Genomic DNA, 18,807 nt, shown 5'->3' on the forward strand with positions numbered 1-18,807 from the left:
GCATCGTCCTGGAGGAGTGGATCTGTAGAAATTTGTCTTTTTATAGAAATACTCTGGTTACTCAGCATAACTGTTAAGTTATTTTTTTCCAACTAGTCTTTCATTTAAAAAAAAAAAAAATCACAACATCATCTTTTCATCACATTGTTTCTTGGGTGTCCTGCCCCATTACTATCTTTCAACAAGACAAAATGGAGTAAGATGGAAATTTCTTTAGCTGAGTGAAATATACTCAAATCTTTTTACTTTTTTAGTGAGAAATGATAGCACAAGGGTTGGAAAATGGGATGGGTGTATGTGGTATTGGTGATTGTTGTGAAAAAAACTGGGGAATCACTTTTCAAGACATCTACCTGTACCTTTTAAAATGATTTAACAGATTGCAAAGTACTCTGCATTTTAAAAGAAGGAGTAAAAAGCGAGAGGATATTTAGAAAAACAAACATTGGACTTAGAAATATTATTCAAAATAGTCTTTGTCGAAGATTCAATATTACAAATTCACAGATATTTAACAAATTTGGATTATCATAGCGATTACTAAGAATTCCAGAGAGGTCCTGGTCACTCTATTGAATTTTGTGTTTGACACTGTAAGAAAACAGCAACTTGAGAGTGAAATCTCACATACTGAAGAATTCAAGAAGTGTAATAGAAGAAAATAATCCCAGAAATTAACCCGTTTTTGCAAAAGAGTGTCTTCAATTTATGGAGTTTGTGGAAAATAAAGCAAGAATTCTTATGTTTATGAGGCCAAAGGAATCAATAAAAGAGAGGAGAATTCACTGGATTATCATTTTAGTAACTCAAACTATTGAAATAGAGAAAATACATCTTTAATTTGGAATCACTGTCTCTGGATCTGTTAATTAAATGCACACTGTATTTTTTTTTTTTTTTTGTATAGTATTTGAAAACAATAAAAATTCTGTAATTTGGGTATGGGTCCTTTTGTATATATTACCTATCAAGGAAAGAGGTGAGTCCATTATACAACTTCTGTCTAGACACTTCATATCCTAGATACGGAAAAAAAAAAAACCCTAAGTAGCTGTATGGAATCAAGTGTGTCAAACAAAATTGAATAAGCTACATGTTGACTGTAAGTGACTATTTGCTGTATCTAGGCAGAGGAGTTGCTGCATAAAGTCCTATGTCAGGATCACGTGTTTCTTTATAGCTCTTAAGACCCAGATGAAAAATCAGATTGTTTTGTGAAGAAACATTTGGCCATTAATTCGGGACTGTCCCATTGTAATTGGATTAATTATAGAGACCATGTTGGGTTAGAGTTAACATAAAGCATTATCCCTTTGGGGGCACCTGGGTGGCTCAGTCGGTTAAGCATCCAATTCTTGACTTCAGATCAGGTCATGATCTCATATTTCATGAGATGGAGCCTCACGTCAGGCTCTGTGCTGACAGCACTGAGCCTGTTTGGGATTCTCTTTCTCCCACTCTTTCTGCCCCCCCCCAAATAAATAAACTTAAGTATATATATTTAAAGCATCACTTTTAAATAAATTTGCAAACCTTATGCAAGTAATTTCCATATTCTGATTCTGAAATCAAAGTGAACCAAATCAGAATGAGCCAAAAGAACTCACTCTTAGTTTGTAAGCCTCCAGAGGGCAGGGCCCGCAGGTACCTATCACCTGCCAGGACTTCATACTTAAATAAATGCTATTTGGTGACTAAAATTCTTGCCAACTCTCCTAGGTAAATTTTATTACATAATGAGGTTGGTTGGTAGTGTGATTCTTTTAATTTGGTGGTTTTCCTAGCATACAGGAAAGCCTGACAGTTTTGTAATTGTCAGTTCAAAAGAATAGGCTCAAAAGAATATTTATAAGTGGGTATGATCTTTTGCTTTAATACTCTCATGATGCTTTGGTCTTCCCCTTGGCTTCTAGGATCAGTTCTCTATTCTTATTTTTCAGTTTGACCATTTTCTGATAATCTCTTCTTCCAGTTTCCTTAATGTTATTCCCTATCCCTATTGATCTACGTGGACTCTTTCAATGATTTTATTTATCTCTATGGCTGAAATGACCATCTTTAGAGTAATGCTGTTATCTCCCCAGTGTATCACTAGTCCTATCTTACTTTCCAGGTTTTTATATATGCTTAAGAGGCATGAACTCACCTCCACCCAGACATTAATAGCCAGTATTTATTAAGCTTTCAGTAAGTGTTGGGCATGTTCACTCATTTCCCTTAATTCTTTCCTCAAGGATGTGGCAGTGTAACCATTTTATAAATGAAATTACAACCACTAGATAAGGAGCCATTTTCTGTTTACTTTCCTTGCCATCCACCATTACTAATATTTTTACAATGTACTAACAATTTGCAAGCTACGTAGTAACAATTTGCAAGCTACAGGGAAAGAGAGGCCTGTATTTTTAATAAAGCAAGAAAGAACGCATAGTGCAACGAGAACAGGATCAGAATCCCTAAGGTGCCATCAAGATGTTAAAATACTCCCATTAGAGCTGGTGTTACAGTTGGTATAGGCTAGGACAAGGTGTGTAGGTATCTCCTTTTAGATTTGTCCAGTCCTTAAACTACTGATGCTCTACCAAAGGTAAAGAACTAAGCATAACTTGAAGTCAGTTGATACAAACATTTATACATTAAAAACCTCAGGACTTGTCCTAAAATGCCCATTCTCATAATCCTCAAGGAATTTGTCATCTGACTGACGCCTAGGATATGAGTATCATACGTCTATTGAAATTTAGGGCTGGGACCTTCGTAATCCCATGTGTTCTGTAGCTATTGATTTAGTTAAATTTACAAAGCACTTAAAATTTAGCAGAGGGGTTAATGGATTGGATTTACAAGTGAGGAAGTCAAATCAACATTAAATTGGTTTGCCGGAGATCAGGATTACAGTCAGACCTAGAACTAAGGGGTTCATAAGGTCACTGGCCAATGCACTTTACAATTTACCACTTTTTCTTCAAGGGAAGTATAAGTAGAAATAGCCACCGATAATAATGCAAACACGTTTCAGGTAAGACTTCATTAATGGTAAAAGGAAATAAACGTATAAATATGGTGTTAGGCTGGGTTTTGAAAAGGGACAAATTCTGGGAATTAACGTTGGTGGGGAAAAGGGGAGAAAATCATGAGTGATGGTGTGGTCTCTGGTGGTGCAGGTTTAGGCACATTCTGAACTTTAATTCCTTAGATGGAATTGTAGTTATCTACAAATGATAAAAAACGTCTTAGATTAAATTTTGTAACGTCAGTGGACTGATCTCGGAAGTGAAAAAAACAACCTTGCCTCCAGGATTTCATAAACATTCGTTGAACCTTATTACGTGCCCAGTGTCAGGGACCCAACAGCAAAGAGTTTACAAATTTGGGACAGCGGACGCAAAACAAATTATAATTAAACCATAGACCATACTGAAAATGCTACATGGTATAAAGGAAACCAGGAGAGTCCGACAGTGTGTTTGGATTTCCAATTCTAAATATGGTAATCAAGGAGAACCTATTTGAGCAGAGACCCGAAAAACCGGTCTTCCGGCCATTTGGAGAAAAAACCCAGGCGGCGGGGCTAGCAAGTGTCGCATTATAAGAATTTACAGCAGGACAAGGCTCAAGCGATGCCCTGGGGAACGAAATTCCTACGAGTCCAAAACGCTTTCCGCGCAAAATTTAGCAGATCGCGGTCAGCAGGCGGCCCCTCGGGAACCAACGATTTAATCCACCGATTGTAGTTTAACCATCTGCCCCACCGCCCCCGGTGGCCACACTCCTCCCCTGCATCAACGGACTACAGCATGCCCAGGGATCATCAGTGCTCTGTAAGTGGGTGGACCATTCGCTGCTCCGCCCCGTGACCTGCGCGCTTGCGGAGAGGTACAAGGTCAGAGGTTTCGGAGCCGTCATGGCGGCGCTGTGTCGGACCCGTGCAGTCACTGCCGAGAGTCATTTCCTGCGAGTGTTTCTCTTCTCTCGGCCCTGTCGAGGCGCAGGAACTGAGAGTAGCTCCGGGGGTGAGAGTTCCGACTCCCCAGAGCCTAAAAGGCGCCCAGGCGGCTTCGCGAACGCTTTGGAGCGGCATTCAGAGCTGTGGCGAAAGGGGGAGCTCCCGCAGAAGAGAGTGAGTTGCAGGAATTACGCCAGACACACCGTCGACCGGGCTGGGGTTTGAGGCGAGCTCCCGCGTGGTGGGTGGGGCGGGAGTCGGGGCGGAGCCTGGTCTGGGAGGTGGAGCTGGGGTCAGGGGTGTGTCTTGGCCCTGCAGCGGGCTACTTGGAATGTTTCTCCGTTGGTTGTACTTCCTGCGGTCTTTACCTGCTTTGTCCCCACTCTTTTTTGCGCGCGTCTTCCTGGGTGAGTGCTGGAAGGGAAAACAGCAGGACGCGCTACCAGTTCGGCGATCTGGGGAGACTCCTGGGACTCAAAGACGAATTGGGCTCTACACCGGGAGAGGCAGGCCTCTCTGCTGTTGGTGTCCTTTATACACAGAAGTTCCAGCGTGGAGCTTGGTGTCTGGTGTACGAGGCTCTTTATAAGTATTTGTTAATTCAGTGAATAGGTGGAAGAGAATTACTGTCTCTACGAACTTGAGCAAGTGATTTATCAATGCTTCGCTTTCCTTTTCTGTAAATGACGTTAAAATTTTTTTCCATGTGTTTCAGGCAATAGTTTGTAAAATACGATGAAATTACTAGATAAATGAACTGGAAGTGATAGACATAAATACGAGACACATTTTTTTAAATGTTTATTTTTATTTTTGAGAGAGAGAGAGAGAGGGAGCGCGCGCGCGAGCGGGGGTGGGGCAGAGAGAGAGAGAGGGAGACACAGAATCTGAAACAGGTTCCAGGCTTCGAGCTGTCAGCACAGAGCCGGCCGCTGGGCTCGAACTCGTGAATTTCGAGATAACGACCTGAGCTGAAGTCCTGAGCCGAAGTCTTAACCGACTGAGCTACCTAGGCACCCCAACGAGACACAATTTTTTATTACTAAATTCAGCAGACATGAAATTGGATGTGCGGCCATGGTAAATTATGTAGAAATAAACACTCTCAATTTTTGTACTTTCTTTGGAGACCAGCACCAAACAGTTCACAGACAGGTTGTGTCCTGGATTATAGAAAACTACCTGGAATTTAGTAAATAATTCTTAATAGTTATTGACAAAAATATCCTAAAATCCAGGGATTAGGAGAAGCCTGGTGCATTAGGTTTCTATTTGCTGCCCTAACAAATTACCACAGATTTAGTGGTTTAAGACAACAGATTTATTATTTTTAGTGCTGTAGGTAAGAAGTCTGATTGATGTCTCACTTGGCTAAAATCAAGATGTTGACAGGGTTGGTTCCTTTCTGTGGGTGGGATCTGTTTTTTTGTCTTTCCAGCCTGCAGAGGATGCTTGCATTCCTTCACTTACTGTCCCCCCTACACCATTTTCAAAGCCAGCAACAGCCCATTGAGTTCTTCTCACATCCTATCACTCTGACTTCTCTTCGGCCTCCCTCTTCCATTTTTAAATACTCTTGTGATGACTTTGGGCCCACACAAAGTCTGTAACATAGTCACAAATACCAGGGATTAGGACATATTTGAGGGGGCATTATTTGTCTACCGTACCTGGAGAAGTCATAAAATCCGAGAAGAATGCCAGTGACTGACCTGAAGTTGACTGTTGGATGGATTTAGATCCATCCTTGGTGGATGGCTTTGAGGATTACGTGTGGTAAAGTAGGAAACATAAATGTAATTCATTTCCATTCCCCAGATATTTATATAAATAAGGGATTTCCCTATTTCTCATCTTCCAACATTTCTCATTTATACCCCTTCCTCCATGCTTTATCACTACATTCCAAACACCTTCAGAAACTACCAGAAAATGCTTCTTAACTGCTGAGTTAATTGTGGCAAGAGTGAAATTGTAGCATTGTATGTATTGTATTTGAAACCCCAAATGGTGACCCTACTTGCGGATTTCATATGGTAAGCAGTAATGTTTGTTTAATGAAGGAACCAATCAAGGTATTTGAGAGTGATCAGGATTCCATTACCTTCCTTTCCCTTTAACTTTTCAGTCAGTTAAGCATCCAAGAGGAGGCTGGAGGGTTTCTTGGCATTCCCAGCATATCAGAATTGTTCAGTCCCGCTCAGGCTGAGTGGAGTCTCTCTGGGCAATTGTTCTCTACCTAACACAGTTTAGAAAATATTATTCTACTAGGTGGAGGTTAAATGTGTTTGGTTGTGACATGCTGGTTCACTTATTATTCAGGATTTTTCAACATCTTGGTTTAATGGAAGGAAGGAAAATTCCCTGGGGAGGCGGGTAATCAGGAGGCTGGGCTGTAGTCTCCATTCAAAGAGTTGGTAGTTTTGGAGCATTTACAGTTACATGGATCCCTTTACTCGTTCTTTAAAAAAAAAAAAAAAAAAAGTTTGTTTTGAGAGAGAGAGTGTTTAAGCAGGAGAGGGGCAGAGAGAGAATCCTTAGCAGACTTCGTGCTGTCTGTGAGGAGCCCAACTTGGGGCGGGATCTCACAACTTGGGGCTGAGATCATGTACTGAGCTGAAAACAAGAGTCCGACGCTTAACCGACTGAGCACCCAGACTCCCCCTCGCTCCGCCTTTACTCATTTTTTTTTTTTTTCAACGTTTATTTATTTTTGGGACAGAGAGAGACAGAGCATGAACGGGGGAGGGGCAGAGAGAGAGGGAGACACAGAATCGGAAACAGGCTCCAGGCTCTGAGCCATCAGCCCAGAGCCCGCCGCGGGGCTCGAACTCACGGACCGCGAGATCGTGACCTGGCTGAAGTCGGACGCTTAACCGACTGCGCCACCCCCGCCTTTACTCATTTTTAATTGATGCTACTGACTCCAGTTGCTCCCTGGTCTAGGTCATTATATACAGTGGACAGTTACCTTCCTAAAGTTGGGCAGATTTAATGAGATACTCTTTTTGCTTTGGTTGAGAATCTTGTAAAGCTTCTTTGCACTGTCTGCAAGATTAAATACACATCATTCCATCATCAGCCTGCTGCCTGCCGTACAGGACCCAGTCCAATACAGATATTAGAGTTTCCATTCAGTTTCAGAAGGTCAGTATTCAGAGACTGGTTCAGCCATCTTGCTAGTTAACTTTGGACAAGTTACTTAGCCTATCTTAAGTTTGCTTTCTTATCTCAAAATGGGCATAACTCTCACTGGGGTTATGGGAGAGTTTGCATGAAATAAAACATTTGAAGTGCTCTTAGCCCAGTGACTTGCAGAGTCACCTTTAGCTCACTCAGTACATTTTAGCTCTTCTGTGGCCTTAGCTTTCAGGATTGCATGTTCTTTGAATGAAGTCCTACTGCTTACCTAAATAATTAATAATAATTAAACTTAAAAAAAAAAAAAACCTGTCCTTCTGTTTAATCTCAATTTAAGGTTATTTGTAGTCGTTAATATATTAACTTGTGGGTCCAGAGCAACGTGCATACTTCAGAACAAAGCTTTTCCTGGCCTTTTTCCCCACTAGAATATAAATTTCAGAGGGGAGAGAAGACACCTTGTCTGACTTGTTCTGTTACATCCCTAGCACCTTGGCCTTTAATGGGCACTCAATAAATGTTTGCTAAATGGGTGAATGAAGGAATAGTGCACATAGTGCATATTTGAAATTTATTATACCTGGGCTGTCTGAATTGAAATCTGTGTTAACTGCTTACAAACAGCTGTCTAGCTAAGAATAGTGCAGGTTTGAGCACATCTATTAAGTGTGCTTGTCCAGAATAGTAATTGAGCAAAAACAATTTTAAGAGTAATAAAAGTGAAAATACATTAGTTTTAGTGTTTAGTGGAAGTTTTTAGTGCTTTTCTGACTTCTATTTATAATGAGCAATATGAGTGGTTGTTAGGTGTTGAAAGAGATTCAACTTTATGAAAAAGCTTTTGCTTTACTTTTTGAAGTTTCTGAATCTATTTAATGGAAAAATATCCTGAGTTTACAAGATGAATAAAGTTCATCTTTGTTCTATGATCGAAATTTTTGAAAAAGTATAAAAATAGTATTTGCTTACTTTAAAAGGAAAATTCAAATAGCATTGAAGATTATAAATGTGAAATGTAAAAGCCCTCTTTTCCTTTTTTCCCCTCACTTTCCAGGCTGGGAGTATGTATGTGTGTTTGTTCTGTGTTGTTGTTGTTGTTGTTGTTGTTGTTGTTGTTGTTTTTGAGTTGTCACACAAAGGAAACTATTTGCAGCAAATAAGGAATGCCTTCAGAGTGTGTTTAAAAAATTTTTTTTTAATGTTTATTTATTTTTGAGTGAGAGAGAGAGAGAGAGAGAGAGACGGAGCATGAGTGGGAAAGGGGCAGAGAGAGAGGGAGACAGAATCTGAAGCAGGCTCCAGGCTCTGAGCTGTCAGCACAGAGCCCAATGTGGGGCTTGAACTCACAAACTGGGAGATCATGGCCTGAGCCAAAGTTGGACGCTTAACCAGCTGAGTCACCCAGGCGCCCCTGGAGTGTATTTTTAAAATGCGTACTTCATACCTCCAGAGATTTTATATGTATGTTTATAAGTGCAAGCTAATTATTGATATATATACTTAAAAAACCCACAAATTGGTTGGTACTGTTGTGAATTACATTATTACTGTTTTAAGTGTGTAAGTTCTGGGGGCTCCTGGGTGGCTCGCTCAGTGGGTTAAGCGTCCGACTCTTGATTTTGGCTCAGGTCATGATCTCACCATTCATGAGACTCACAGTTCATGAGATGGAGCCCCGTTTTGGGCTCTGTGTTGGCAGTGTGGAGCCTGGTTGGGATTCTCTGTCTCCCTCTCTCTGCCCTTTCCCCACTTGCGTTCTCTCTCTCAATATAAACAAATAAATGTTTAAAAAAAAAAAAAAAGCGTAAGTTCTGGATTCAGATAGTCTCGGTTTGAATCCTGGTTCTTCTATCATTTACTAGCTGTGTTTTCTTGGGTAATTAATATATGTATATCTTTTCCCTTTTTGTAAAAATTCTTTGTCATGAAATTATTATGAGATTAAGTTAATTTATTATTTAAACACTTAGCACAAGTGTCTGATGCTTAGTAAGCACCCAGTATATTTTAGTTGCTGCTGTTGAAAATTGCTGTTTTCATGGAAGTATAACTGAATATTTTTTCTTATCATTACATATGTGTAATGTATATACACCTCATTGAAAAAAATTTGCTTGGTGTTCCATGGTATGGATGTACTGTAATTTATTTAATGAGGCCTTTATTAATGAGATTCTAGATTGTTTTCTGCTTTTTTTTTTTTAAATACAGACCTGCTACAGTGAGCATTTACGTATTTTTTGCATAGTTTTGGGATATATGCTGGGGCAGAAGTGTACAGGTAATTTGAGCTTTGGTAGATAAAACCTGTTTGCACCACACTCCCACTTGGAATGCATGAAAATGCCTGTTTCCTCTCTTCTTTTTCCATATCGGATATTTCTTGATATTGAGCCCTTAAAACAAAATACAGAAATTGGGAACTGGGGTTGTTATTCTTCACCACTGATATCAAATTGTGATTTTTATCACAATAACTTCATGTTCACATTTTTAAAAACTTTTTAAAAATATTTATTCATTTTTGAGAGAGTGTGAGTGGGGGGGGGGGGGGGCAGAGAGAGAGGGAGACACAGAATCAGAAGCAGGCTCCAGGCTCTGAGCTGTCAGCATAAAACCTGATGCAAGTCTTGAACCCTCAGACTTAACCAAAGTTGGCTGCTTAACCATGGCACCCCCATGATCACGTTTTTTGACTTGATAATAAGTAAATGCTATCAATTTGAGCCATAAAATATACTTTATCCTCAGAAAATGCTACATTTATGTCATATATATTGGGTTTATATGTAAGATTTCATTTGTAAAACAGTTTCTGCTCAAAAATATTTCTCCGTGTAAGTAGTTTGCTGTTGCTTAAACAAATCATTGTTTTTGTTTTTGTTTTTTTTCCTTTGGTCTTTGTTCTTTCCCCTGGAATTAGCTTCTGTATCTGCAAATTCCATTGTAAAAATCATCTCTCCACGAGGCGTTTATCATCTCATCAACCAGGCAAAACTTTTGAGTGTCCTGGAACTTTATTTGATATTCCCTTTATGGTACACACACAACTCTTAAGTTATACTGAAGTCATTGGAGTACTTGTTCTATCCTGTTCTCTAGATTGTAGTTCCCTGGAGATTAGGAATCATTTTTTTATTCGCTCTTTTGATTCTTTGCATAATGCCTTACACATAAGTTAGGGACTAAGTATGTATTTGTTGATTCAAATTGGAATTAAATTTACACAGTTATAATATCTTGGGTGACCTGTTATTAGATTTGACAATATGTGTGTATACTCAACGATGTAGGTTGAAATTATACCCATTGATTTAATTCTTACCCTTGCCAACGTAGTGCCAACGTAGGTATGTGTATGTGTACCTCCAGAAGTAAGTGCTATTCAGTAAGAGCGAGGCAAGTTTTTCTCAAAAAGGAATGTTCCCTGTGGGGGTGATTTAATCAAGGGCAGTTCATCATGAAATACTTATCCTAAGATTTTATTGAAGCTACTAGTTAGAGGGATCTCAGATTTAAAGGACCTGAAATGCTGTTGTTTGTAAGTGCTGTCTTCATCCCATGCTTACTTACCCACTCTGTTTTTCTTTGGTTTATTACCTTTAATACTGGTTTATCTAGCTATCTCTTCTAGTTCTTTGTGGGGTTTTTTGAGGGTAGGAACCAATTCCTTTCATTTTTGTAACCAACATACTCTTTTTTTTGAGAGAGAGAGTGCGAGTGAGGGGCAGAGAGAGAGGGAGAGAGAGAATCCTGAAGTGGGGCTCAAGCTCACTGGATTTGGGACTCGAATTCATGAACTATGAGACCATGACCTGAGCAGAAATCAGATGCTTAGCCAACTGAGCCACCCGGGTGCCCCCAGCATGACATACTCTTATGTATAGACGACCTGGTAAATGTTTGCTAAGTATGTATGCATATATATATAAAATATATATTTTTTTAATGTTTTTATTTATGTTTTTATTGTTTTTCTTAAATGTATGTATGTTGTGTGTATGTATGTGTGTATTTAGAGCATGCACAGGGGACGGGCAGGGAGAGAGGGAGACAGTGAATCCCAAACACTCTCTGGACTGTCAGCACAGAGTCCAATGCAGCGTTCCATCTCACAGCCCTAGAGATCAAAAATCAAGAGTCTGACGCTTAATCAGCTGAGCCATCTAGGTGCCCCTGCTATGTATATATTTTTTAACTTCGATACATTTTCCTCTTTTTTCTTAAAGAAATATTTTATTTTTATTTATTTTCTAAAGATTTTTTTTTTAATGTTTATTTATTTTTGAGAGACAGAGACTGAGTGGGAAGGGGGCAGAGAGAGGGAGACACAGAATCCGAAGCAGCTCCAGGCTCTGAGCTGTCAGCACAGAGCCTGACTCAGGGCTCCAATTCACAAACCACGAGCTCATGACCTGAGTCGAAGTGGAATGCTTAACTGACAGAGCCACCCAGGCGTCCCTAAAGAAATATTTTAAAACCTCTGATGCTGTTATGTCACTTACACAGTAGAGATTTGTAGAATCTGTTAAGCCAATTGGAAGCTATGCTATAGCAGATGGCCCATCTTTTAGCCACAAGGTGGCAATAGTTGAGCAAATATTTAGTTTTCTGCTTTGTGAATAATACTGTTTCTCAACGGTAGAGGGTAGCATATGATTTTCAGCACATTGAAAAATGGTTTGCAAGAGTTTTTGAGACCACACGGTAGAACGTTTTATTCTCTTAAGATAAGAGAATAACATTTTACTATGTTAGTTTATTTACATAGAATAGTAATGTTACAAGACAGTTTATATTTTTATTTTAGCAATATATTAGCTTTCATGCAGGTTTTAAAAAATATTTTCACTTTTTCATGAATATTTCTTACTGGTGTTTTTTATTTCAAAATGTTGGAACGTTCCAGAAGACAGAACATATAAATCAGATATTTTGTTCTCCCAGAATACCCAAAAAATCCAAAATATAACTCATTTAAAGGATTTGTTTTAATATCAGGGGGAAAATTCTCTTATTTTTAGAGTAAATTTTAAGCCTACTAAATTCCTATAGTAGTAATATTCTTTAGTTTTATTTACCCTTTTTTTTCTCACTAGTTTTATATTGATGACTTAAAAATTGTACCAATGTTTTATTCTCTTTATTTTTTTTTTAAGTTTATTTATTTATTTTGAGAGGGAGAGAACAGGGCAGAGAGAGGAGAGAAAGAATCCCAATCAGGTCCTACACTGTCAGTGTGGAGCTCGATGCGGGGCTTGAACTCATGAACTGTGAGATCATGACCTGAGCTGAAGTCAAGAGTCAGATGCTTAACCAACTGAGCTACTCAGGCACCCTATACCAGTATTTTATGTAGGGGTACCTGGATGACTCAGTCGGTTGTGTGACCAACTTCAGCTCAGGTCAGGATCTTATAGTTCCTGAGTTTGAGCCCCTTGTCAGGCTTTGTGCTGACAACTCAGAGCCTAGAGCCTGCTTTGGATCCTGTGTCTCCATCTCTCTCTCTGCCCCCCTCCTCTGTCTCTGTCTTTCTGTCTCTCTCTTTCAAAATAAAACATTAAAAAAATTAAAAACGAATATGTAAAGGAATGTTGAAAAAGATTTCCGATTTTAACCGTGGTGCCAGCTGGTTTTTACATTATGAAATTCTAGGTGAGTTATCCCTGAGTTAGTAAGAAAAGTCTTTTGAAGTGTTTAGTTTCACAGTGAAGTCTAACATTTTCAAAGCATGTTTAGAGAAAATTACTAGTCAATAAAAAAACGATAGGAGTGAATTGAAGTAGGTATAAATCTCTAGGAAAAAGTCAACGCTTATAATATGCTTATAAATAATACTATACATTTCCTAAAGTAAAAGATAAATATATTCTAAATATATTCTGTATGTATTTTGTTTCATGGGTGGTCATATGATCTGATCATACTCTTTCAATTTGTTTAGTGACTTCCCAAGTCAGCATTAACTTTGTGTATCTTTATTAACTCTCATTTTTGCTCAGAAATCTCCATTCTTTTAAGGTGTTTGGGTATTCTTTTTTTTTTTTTTCAGGGTTATATTGAAATTTCCTCTTTTGATTATGTAATAATTTTTAAAAATGTTTTAAAGCATTTTTTAAACACTTTTTTATTTTAAGTAATCTCTACACCAGTGTGAGGCTCAAACTCACAACCCCAGGATCAAGAGTTGCATAGTCTACCGTCTGAGCCAACCAGGTGCCCCTATGTTAATAATAATTTTTAAAGTTGTTTTTTTTAATGTTTTTATTTATTTTTGAGACAGAGAAAGAGCATGAACAGGGGAGGGGCAGAGAGAGAGGGAGACACAGAATCTGAAACAGGCTCCAGGCTCTAAGGTGTCAGCACAGAGCCCGACGCGGGGCTCAAACCCACGGACTGTGAGATCATGACCTGAGCTGAAGTCGGACGCTTAACCGACTGAGCCACCCAGGCGCCCCAATAATAATTTTAATAACATGATTATGTCCCTTAAGTTTGCTTTTGTCTGGTGGCGTTAAATAACAAATGAAATAAAGGAAACTATCACGGGTGAGTGGAGCCTGGTTTGTAGGGATTTGGGAATAAAATTAAGCAGTGTTGGTTCATTTTGGATTTTGCCTTGCTTTTTAAAGCACTCTGCTCTTGGCCACTGTCAGATAATCAGAGGTGGACTTCCATTCCAGGAGTCACAGTTCAGCAGCTCTTCTCTGGCTGGTTACCCAAATTGAGACGGTTGGGTTCTACTAAAGGAGATATGTGTGCACCAGCACACAGGGGATTCATCCCAGAGAGATGAAAACTTACGTTCATATAAAAACCTGTATATAAATGTTCATAGCGGCTTTATTTGTAATCACCAAAAACTGGAAACGGCCCAGATGTTCTTCAACTGTTGAATGATAAAACAAACTGTGGTACATCCATACCATGGAATACTACTTAGAAGTAAAAAGTAATAAATGATTGATATACATAACAAATTGAATGACTCTCAGGGGAATTATGCTGAGTGAAAAAAGCCCATTCTGAAAGGTTACACAGTATGAGTCTGTTTATGACACTCGTGAAATGACAAAATTATTGAGATGGAGATCAATGGTTGCTAAAAGTTAGAGATGGGGGTGGAGATCAGAAGGAAGATGGGGAGTTATAAAAGAGCAGCATGAGGGATCCTTGCAGTGATGGAACTGTCCTGTAACGTGACCGTGGTGAATACATGAATCTTCACATGTGATAAAATTGTGTAGAACTAGATACACATAAAAGTAATTGGGTATAAAACTGGTAAAAATGTGAATACTGTTGGTGGATTGTATCAGTGTCAGTCTCCTGGTTTGGTATCTTATGTGGTCTCACAAGATGTTAGCCTTGGGATAACTGAGTAAAGGATGCAGGGGATCTCTATGTATTATGTCTTTTAATTACGTGTGAATTTACAATGATCTCAAAATAGAAAGTTGAATTTTTTAAAAAAAGGATTATTTCCCTAGTCTGTCAGGCCCAGCACTGGTAAGACTAGTGAATTCCCTAAACAGGAGCCCATGATCCCACATCATTTCCATAAAATGATTTCTTTGGTTAGAAACTGCTGTGTGGAATACGATGACAATGAATAAGAGATTCTGTAAGGTGGGTGGTGGTTTTGATAGAAGCTTTGTGGGCAGGAAAGGCAAATCCATATTTAGAGTAAGTGTTTATTCCAGCGATAATATATCACTGTCCTTTCTGTGTAGAATGGCTCAGCATAACCTGCCACCAGGTAGCAATCTGATCATTTCAGGGAATGATGCTATATTGGAAGCTTATTGTTGGTCTCCGCTGTTGGCATATTGGTCATTTAGCAGTGACTGTAGCCAGATTAACATGGGTGACTAGAAGTCAGTGTTTCTGAATCAATGCATAACCTCCATCCCACGAAAATTCAGGGACCTGCCACCTTGGTGAAATTTTTCATTGGTTCGCGGCCTCTGGGATATGTTGAGATACCCGTCTTACCACTAAGACAGAAGCACATCCCTGCTCCTGTGGCACCTTTGTTATTGAATGCATTGGTGGGGGACAGGAATAGCTGGGGAAAGAGGTTGACATCCACAAGACTGGTTATCATCCCCTGATTATTAAGTAAGATTCTTTCTGCTAAAGAGATCATTTACCTGTGACTCATTTATTTTCTCACTCTGCCCATTCAGAGAGGTCTATCCACATACCTCTTTCCCAGACCTTGCCATTTATTTCTCACTCATGTGCCTTCTAAATCCCTGACCACCCAGCAAAATCATTGGTCACTTCACACAGATTAATATAGATCCATACCTTAGGTTATCTTTCCTTCCAGGCAAAGAGATCAGGGGCACTGCTCAAAGTTCTGTCCCCTGGGAGGCTGTTCCTTTATCCCTGTCCTTCAGGGCCACTCTAGTTCTGCATTATGATTCACCTGGAGAAGTCTGGCAAAATCTCCATTCTACAGCTTTATCTGCTATAGATACTTGAAATACTACCACATCTGCAGGGTCTTAAAGCCCAGGTAGTAGAGTCGCTTGCCTGGTAGTCTGGACCTATTGTAGAGCTTTGTCTTATTCTGAGCCTTCCTCAAAAAACTGGCAGCTTTTTGGGTCACTTTGGTAAAAGAGTTGGAGAAGAATGTCCAAATAAGGTATTTGTTGCCTCCAAAATTCAAAGAGACCCAGTAAGCACTGCACGTCTCTCTTAGTGGTAAAAATGTCCCAGACCACTGGCCTCCTAGGAATTTCACCAAGGCCCAGCATTTTTGTGAGATTTATTTCCTACCCTCTAGCATACATGTGTCTTACCATGTGTCTAGAGTAGTTGCAACTTCCTGCTTCCAAGTCCAATCAGCATGTGTTACAGACCAATATGATGTCCAGTGGAATGAAGCGGCAAAGCCCCTGTATGCTAGTTTATGACAGAGCTGGTGAATTGATGTAACTCTGAAGTATGTGTTGTTTGCTATTAGACCTAGAAAAAGAAAGCATTCGTCAGATCACTTAGCGCATACCAGGTGATAGGGGATATTTGATTTGCTCTAGCCATGAAACCACATCTGGAATAACAGCTGTAGTTGGAGCTACTACTTGATTAAGTTTATGGTACTAAATTAGCACTGTCTAAGACCCATCTGTTTTCTGTAGGGCCACATAGGCAAGTTAAGTGGGAATATGGTAGAAATCACCATCCTGCATCTTCTAGGTCCTTGGCACTAATCATTGCAGTGCCTCCGGGAATGTGGTATTACCTTCAATGTACTTGTTTGGTAGGTAGATGAAGTTCTAATATTTTCTGCTTCTCCTTTCCAACTTTAATAGCCCTCACTGCACAGATTAAGGAACAAATGTGGGCATTCTGCCAGTTGCTGAGTAAAGCTATTCCCATTATGCATTCTAGAACTTGGGAAACAACCACAGAGTGAGTTCAGGGGATGGGCCTGAGCTAAAACTCCATTCTCCTCCGTGCCCCCATAAGCCTCTATTCTGACTAGAAGCAAATTGGGTCTTCAAGAGTTATGTCAGTTCACATAATCCTTGAAAAGTGTGATTATTTCTCCTTCCCCAGTGGACACCCTGGTAAACAGTCACAACTCCCTTTAGGAGAGCTAGTAGGAAGATCGACAGTACACATTTTTAGCTATGTAGCAGGATCCTTCCTCAGTCTGCATGATCTCCTCTTCATTCAGAGGACTCAGTGTCTGGGAATTGGTTCAAGTTTGGGAATTTGTTGAGTGGCCCTGGCAGTCATTTGTGGTGATTCAGGGCAGGCTGTTCATTAGAACTATAGCGTTTTCCTATCTGTTTCGTTTCTGGGACACCATAATCAATCAGCCAACACCAGAGAGCTCTTCAAGTCAGACTGTTTTGATTACTGTTTACACTCTGTTGCATTATGATAACCGTGCCCATCATGTTGTTGGCTAGTAAGTGCTGACCTGACTCCCGCCACTTCAGGGTCTCATTATCTCCACTGAATTCAGAGAGCTGTTTATGGCAGCAGCTCCCACCAGTCAGTCCTGCAGAGAACAGTCACCACACAGCAGTTCAGAAATGCTGGTGTTCCCCTCACAAATGCCTTTCCCTTAGGTTTGGTGAACTGAGTATCTTATAGATCCTCCTGGGGACCACAGTAAGGGCTAGGTGAAAAGGTCCGCTCCAACATTCTGTTCTCTCCAAGCATTTGGGTACCTTCTTCTGTGGTATCCTAAGGAAGTTCTGGTATTTCAACTTCGTCTAGTATAGTCTACCTTTTGGTTCAGATTTTATTCAGCCAACTAAGCAAACTTTCAAAACCCACACCTAGCCTCTTAAGCTGACATTGTATCTGAATCTCTGCTCGGTGAGCCCATATTAGTCAATTTGGCCCAAGGCCATACTGTCTTCCCTTCACCCTGACCCAGGACCCTTAGGATCTATTCCCGTACAGATCCTTAGTTTCTACTGATTTCAGTTAACAAAATCATATAGTTCTTTTGGTGTGTAGTATACCCCTTCATGGACTATACTTTATATCTCACCCCTTGGGGTCTGCTGAGACTTGAATTTGGTTATAGGTCTAGTCCTATCCAATAGAACTTTCCGTAATGATGGAAATATATACTATCTGTGCTGTTTGCATATGGCCGTTGAGCATTTGAAATGTGGCTAGTGCAATTTGGGAACTGAATTTTAAATTTCATTTAATTTTAGTTGAATTTGAATAGCTGCCTGTGTCTAGTGGATACCATATTGAACAGTGAGGGTCTGCAAGCACTGAGAAGTGGGAGAGATGGCTACTTAGGAGGACCAATGGGCCCCTACAGCTACCTCAGGGTAGACCACTGCTGGTACTTCAGGAAAGGGAAGACCAACCTCCTCACACTGGGATGGAAGGGCCGCTTCTACTGGCAGAGGATACCTGGCACAGGTTAGGGGCCTAGGGGCTGCAGGTTCATCAGCATTTGCCCGTATGTCCCGTGCTAAATTTCAGGATTCACCACCTTCCTAATCAATGTCCCAATTTTAATACTAGAGAACCTGTGAAATTGGGAACTCAGTTTGCCTTGCCATTAAGCCATCTGCAGAATTAGATGTTGGGTTTTTCGGGTTTGTTTGTTTTGGGTTTGTTTTGGTTTTTTGTTGTTGTTGTTGTTTTGAAATCTTGGGCCTGAGGCCAAAGGAGATAAAGATTTCTTTTAGGACAGTTACACAAACTTTCAGATCCCTTCTGTTAACCTCTAGGCTGGTATTTAAAGCCCTGGGGCTGTCATTTTCCAGTGCACTTAATAGCAAAGGACACTTTTATACTTCTGTGTTTTGACCTAATTGATATGAGGCAGAAGATACTTCTTCGTGACAAAACCTTGTCATGATTATAGGTCGTTATGTTTCTACAGATGTTAATTTAAGTAGTTGCTTTGCTGTGTACATCGTTTACACTGTGGGCTATCAGTATCTCTTTTCATGAAAATGGGATCGTGAATGTCTTTAGATTGAATGAATTCGGAGAATGAACCCCAGATAGCCCAGAATTAATTTAGATAACCCATCTTACAGTTGTATTCCTGTGGAACCATTTTGGTAGTCTCATCTTGTGTTCACAGAGACTTTTACCATAGGGACCTTTTTGAGTGCCTATAGATGAGCCAATTCCTGCCCTGGATACTTTTCCTAGACATTCTTTACTAGTTGTCCCTGCGTTTTTATTGTGCAGGGTTAGAATAAAAAGTAGAAGTA

The 18,807-nt window shown here is 39.9% G+C and overlaps 1 protein-coding gene across 2 annotated transcripts in view; it reads left to right on the forward strand.

Moving 5' to 3' along the window:
- The first annotated feature begins 3,819 nt into the window (after positions 1 to 3,819).
- MRPS28 (mitochondrial ribosomal protein S28) overlaps positions 3,820 to 18,807 on the forward strand; it is a 208,858-nt gene continuing 193,870 nt past the window's right edge. Inside the window, exon 1 of one of the 2 annotated variants that reach the window (XM_045454810.1) lies at positions 3,820 to 4,120. In XM_045454810.1, the coding sequence (XP_045310766.1) occupies positions 3,905 to 4,120 (216 nt within the window). In that variant the 5' untranslated portion in view covers positions 3,820 to 3,904. The remainder of the gene's footprint in view (positions 4,121 to 18,807) is intronic. The other variant, XM_045454811.1, reaches the window with a different exon arrangement.

The sequence above is a fragment of the Leopardus geoffroyi genome, chromosome C3 (genome assembly GCF_018350155.1).
Source record: "Leopardus geoffroyi isolate Oge1 chromosome C3, O.geoffroyi_Oge1_pat1.0, whole genome shotgun sequence".
NCBI lineage: Eukaryota > Metazoa > Chordata > Mammalia > Carnivora > Felidae > Leopardus > Leopardus geoffroyi.